General features: G+C 31.4%; 1 protein-coding gene across 4 annotated transcripts in view; it reads right to left on the reverse strand.

The window, feature by feature from the left end:
- LOC145293036 (uncharacterized) overlaps window positions 1–3,763 on the reverse strand; it is a 42,188-nt gene extending 38,425 nt beyond the window's left edge. For all 4 annotated transcript variants that reach the window (XM_080139337.1, XM_080139335.1, XM_080139334.1 and 1 more), the window contains exon 1: window positions 3,590–3,763. In XM_080139337.1, coding sequence (XP_079995463.1) covers window positions 3,590–3,748 — 159 coding nt within the window. In that variant the 5' untranslated portion in view covers window positions 3,749–3,763. The remainder of the gene's footprint in view (window positions 1–3,589) is intronic.
- Window positions 3,764–6,000: the final 2,237 nt, after the last annotated feature.

Raw genomic sequence — 6,000 nt, forward strand, 5'->3', positions numbered from 1 at the left:
ATATTTTTACGACGTGCTCCCTCCAGCGTATTATAAACACGTCAACCTCCAGGTTAAGAACGGCTTTTGGAATAAAGACCCAACCTCGAAAGCCGTTTTTAATATGGGGAGGTGGGTTCCGAAATCCGTTCTTAATATGGGGTGATTGGGGGCGTTTATACTAAGCTGGGACAGGTCGTACAAAAAAAAAAAAAAAATACATTTGTTTAAGTTTCAGTTTTGACTCAATTCAAGCAGTTCAGTTTAAGATTCGAAAATATTTGAAATTATATTTCAAATGAAAAATTTGTTACCTAGTTTAAAGAAATAACATTCTACGTAGTTAATAAAATTGATTTCTTAATGTATAAATAAAAAGTGTTTTGGGGTTTTCCCGGTTTTACCGTACAGATTCGAAAAAGTTGTCGCAAAACAAATATAGAACAAATAAATGTTATCAAAGGCAAGGTAAGTTACTTTTCTACCTAAATGAAAAGTTTTTAGTGTTTATATAACATGTTTATTCAGCTCGAAAACTGTTTACCGATGTATTGGAAAATTTAAAATGGCGGCCTACTCTCTTTGAGGCGGTAAGTTTGGGAAAATGAGTTATAAATAAAACCAGACAAAATACTGTCATAAACTCGCTCAATATGTTACCGTGACATAGCCTGAATATTCGGCGGGTTTTTAACAGTATTTTGACTTATTAATAACTCATTTTCCTTAACTTACCGTTTCAGAGAGAAAGAGAAAGAGAGTCTGCCGCCATTTTAAATTTTCCAATACATCGGTAAACACTGTTTTTTCGAGCTGAATAAACATGCTACATTAAATATAAACACTAAAAACATATCCAGTTAGGTAGAAAAGTAACTTATCTTGCCTTTGATAACATTTATTCCATATTTGTTTTGTGACAACTTTTTCGAATTTGTACAGTAAAACAAACCCGTGTTTTTAATTTAATTTTTTGTCAAATTGAAAAATAAAAGATGTCAATCAATCTCCTACATTTCATTACCCATAGCAGACGACATTCGCCGTTAAAAAAATTGTGGGTGCTAGTGCAGAGAGTGATCCACGCTATTTTTTTTTTTTTTTTTTAATCGTATTTCCAAGTGTAAAAGTTTTTATTCAATTGTAAGGTTAAAGTACAGAATAGGTACAAAACACCCTCCCCATGTTAAGAATGGCTTTTTAAACAACGTTATTTCAGCACGGATCACTCTGCACGAGTACCAAATTGAGAAGGCAGAAAAATAATGAAACGACTTGTTGCTTTTCATTTTACCTCGTTTTTTTCAGCTGGTATCGAACAAATATTGTCCGCCATAGGTAACGATCTGTACAAATACTTAATCCCTTGAAATAACTGAAGTTAACAATCCTAAATTTTTAAAGCAAAAACAATTTAGTGTTTCAAATAGTTAACTTGAAAATAAAGTCCAGCCTGAAAAGACACTTTCTACTTATTTCAAGAAAAAAAAAAAAGATTGTTTTTAAAATCAAGTGCATTCTAAAAATACAAAGTTGAAATTCTAGTGTTTGTTCCAGACAGATATAAAAAGAAAATGCAAGGTATCGATTTTTTTCTCCATCTTTTATGGCCTCGGTCAGTTTCGTTTTCGAGAGACTATCGAGACTCCACGTGACCGTCTAACGTCCGATTTTTTTTTTTTTTTTTTTTTTTAAATACTTTAAATTCAACCCTTTGTTTTATCAACTCTTATTCAAGTTTGGAAGGGGGGAGTAAAAAGGGATTTAATTTTTATCTATTTTTGGGTCTCACTAATAATTAAAACAAAATCCTAGATAACGCCTAGATTTTCCGCATGTGCATTAGACAAATATATTTGGTACTTATGTATTTTTGGTACCACGCGGAAATAATATTTCGAAAGCCATACTAAACAAAGGGGGGGGTAACTGATCTGCGCTCCCACCTAACAATTTAATAAATAAAGATCAAACTTGAATTTAATATTAAAAATATAAATAAATAAAAACTATTTAAAACTAGTGCGGTACCAAAAATACATAAGCACCATATAATTATGATATACCAACATAAAAACAGCAGGGTAAACGAGTTATATTTTGTCTACTTGGGAAAAATGTCCACGTGCGTATTTTTTTTTTATCGGTTTTAATGTGCTCGTGTATTTCACGTCTTATCTTAAGACAAAATAAGACCACAGAGCTGGGATCAAAGTATATAACGGGATCGTACTCCAGAGCATTACCTCATCCGTTCAGAGGATGTTTTTTTGTTTGTTTAGGGTGGGGCACACCCACAGTAGGATGAATTTTCCGCCACTGGATTTTTTTTTAGGGAGCGGGTAGTAATAAGGACACGATTACTTCCCACCCACCCATACACTTTTTTTTTTCATCAATTCTACCCATGTAATCAACTCAAACGGAATATGGTCGCCGTCTTAAGAGCCAAAAATTCATAATTTTAGTCAAAGAAAACAATGGTTAACGACTAGTTATTCTTTAAGTTGATTTGGCGACTAGTTCTACCATCTAGTAGTTTGGATTCCGACGATTCACGTGTACGATGGACTAGATGTTAATTTATTTATTTTTTTTTTTTTAGTGAAAACATTTTTCAGTTACGCCGAAACACCGATTTACGTGACTGAAATAGTAATTTAGCCTTTTTAGCTTGAAATAAGTAAAGAGTGGGTAGAGACTGGATATTTATTTTTTTAAGTTAAATTTTTTTTTTTCAGCGATCGATTCTTTGCAATTTAAAAATTTTAATTTACAACCGATCGCGGCGATTTGTATTTCATTTTGAAGCAAGATCAAGAAATTAAATGTAAGAAAACTTATTTCAAACTCGTGAGAAAGTTTAAATACATTTAAATAAAAAATTTCAAATGCAAAAAATTAAACATTAAATTTTTTTTTTTTTTTTTTATTAAGGAATTGTTTTAAGTATTTAAAATTAAAATGAAAAACGAAAAATTTTCAAGTCATTTTTTATTTAAATAAAAATGTACAAGACACAAAAGCCAACTTAAAATCTGGAGCAAAGTTAGGACTAAAGGAAAAAATAAATCCCACGTGGTGGCTCGGCCAAGTGAAAGAGAATGAAATATTCACAGCCAGTTTTTATTATTATTATTTAGTTTCTCTCGTTTAAATTATAAAAACAATTTCAATTTGAAAACCTACATAAAAACGAGAAAATTAGTTTAAAAAAAAAAAAAAAAAAAAAAAAAAAGACAGTAAATTTATTTATGAAGATAGACAAAAATAAATAAATAGGGCAGCGCCTCTCCTTTCTGTTAAGCAACATTTCATCATAAAATGATAATTGTTTGAATTGTTCTGTAACAATCGAAATATATGTATACATTTTTCATAAACTTTTAGCGATAATCTGGAGGAAAACAGTGAAATTGTCCAAGCGAGATTAGTAACACGTGGACGAAGAGGACCGGACAGTGTTTAGAGTCCACCATTACGGCCTGCCGAGAATTTACGTTGTGGGATTTAATTCGACGATAACAATTACAGTTAAGCATCGTCAGATATAATTTTAAAAAGAATACTATGGGAATAAAAAGTGGATGGCAAAGTTAAAAGATCATACCTTCGTGCTTTTTGGTGACATCTTGAAATAATTTCTGCTGCTTTTCCTCACTGAACTAATGTACGGTGGAAAACTGCAAGAAAGGAGAGCGGTCTTTGGAGTTCTGTTGATTATATATGCCGAGAAGTTGATCACGTGATCGTGCCGTTGTACCTCCATATAAGGATATGGGCGGTCACGTGACCTACTACTAAGGTCTTTGTATTTATTTGCTTCCCCACGTAGCAAATTAGGCACAAGCAGGGTTGCCAGCTTGGCTTTTTTAAAGCCAAATTTCACGAATTTGGCTTTTTTAAAAGCAGTTTGGCTTTTAAAATTTTTGTTTGGCTTTTTTTTCAATTTTGGCTTCAAATTTGGCTTTTTCTGATAATTTTATATTAATATTTATTAAATATGGATTATTAAAGAAAAAGTTATAATAAAGTAATTTAAACAGTTGGTTGGATGTCAAAACTTGTAGATTAAAAAAAAAACTTTTGACCTCCCACTCCCATTCATGGATTTACATTAGGAAAACAGTCCAACTAACATTTGTCATATCAGGAAAAAATCTTTTTCTAAAGAATAAAGCCGCCACCACCACCACACCCCACCCTCTCGCACTAAGGGAATATCACACCTAAATGTTTAATCCGGTTTCACAGTTATTTACTAAATGTCTATATGGACCCTTTCAAAGAGTTCACAGTTGAGTATGAAACCATTTTGGGGACATTTTTTAGTGCTGGCGCCTTTGTCTCTGCCAATTAGGTCACTGAGTATATTTCCTCTGAAATAATTAATTCTTGTATTTTTCGTTTGAAATTCTTTAAAAGTAGTGTTTTGAAATTAATTGAATCAATTTATTTTGAATTTATAGAAATTTGAAAACTTATAACTATAGCTATTTAAAGTTGTATTTAAAATGAATATTTTTTAAGTATTCATATACTTTTTCCTGGGTAGTCCCAAAAGTTTCATTAAAAGTCAATAATTATAGATTTTCTAACTATCTTGGATTAATAGACATATTTGCCTTAATAATGACGCATTGATTGTTCTTGGAAACAAAGTCTAGTTTTAGAGTTATGACTAAAATTAAATTTATCAATATTGTAGAGATATTTTAAGTTGATACCTCCAATCCCCTGATTAAATTTGGTCTTCTGATGACTGACATAATTCTTTTAAGAATATGATTGACAAATAGAAACTTATGTACAAATTGTACCAATAAATATTTCACGAAAAACACCCGTCTAACTGAATCCACTGTGAAAAATTTCCCCCACTCTATATCTGTGCCTAAATCAAAACGCGGATTCCATGAACAAAGCTTCTTTCTTAGAACTGCACGCCTGTGGAACTCTGTTCCGTCTGCCTGCTTCCCTCCGGACTACAACTTGGATGTCTTCAAGTTCAATGTTAACAAATTCCTAATGAACCGCCCCCTTAAGTAAACACTTCATCAAATCTCCACACTAACGTAATGTACTTGCAATAACCCTTATCCATGAGTGGCTTCCGGGCCTTGATAAGTGGTGATCACTGTGTAAAAAAAAAAAAAATATGGTATGGAAAAAATGGCACTAGTAAAAATGGTAAGTAGATGTGGAGTCTAAGATAATAACCAACTACCTTTCAATTATGCTGTCATCTTAGAAATATGTCGATTATACTCACGTTTACTCATTTTAAGTGTTTTCTTCATATTTCATGTGTAATACTAAATAGATGCTAACTCCAAATGGTTACTAATGTCATAATCGTAAAAAAAAAAACATTTATAAACATCTTTTTTATGTAATCTGTCCCCGTTGTCAATCAATGCTTATATTAAAGTGTAGTACCTGCTCTGATGACCTAACTTTATCTAGTCTGTCCTTAGTCGATGAAAGAAAAATTCTTCTAAATTGGGGTATATAATTTTGGCTATGGGAGATAAATTCTGTGCCTTTTACTTTTTAAGGCAATTTCATTTGGTTTTACAATTTTGCCAGTCAGACTTAGAGATAGAAAAAAGTTATGATGGCCCGAAAATGAAGGATCATTTTATGTATAATTTATATGCGAAACTAATTACTTAATTTAAATTATAAAATATTCCTTTTCTAGATGTTCACACGTAATCTTTTAAAAAAGTAGAATTACATTTTTAGGAGGGATAGCTGAGGGTCCTCATCTACTTTAAAATATAGATATAATTTCATTTTAATTTGACAAACTTCTTAATGTTATTCTGGAGCTTGTCCCTAAAAATACACAGGTGAAAATATCAGTTCCAAATAAATTAACAAGAAAACTCTTTGATATAATTATGCAGTATAGAGTTTATACGAAAGGCTTTTGAACAAAGATGGAACATATAAAACATTAGAAAATGTTGACTTTGGTGCCAAGTTCATTTAAGAAATTAATAACTTTACATTAAC

The sequence above is a fragment of the Euprymna scolopes genome, chromosome 14, assembly GCF_053919585.1.
Source record: "Euprymna scolopes isolate OS-2025 chromosome 14, ASM5391958v1, whole genome shotgun sequence".
Lineage (NCBI taxonomy): Eukaryota > Metazoa > Mollusca > Cephalopoda > Sepiida > Sepiolidae > Euprymna > Euprymna scolopes.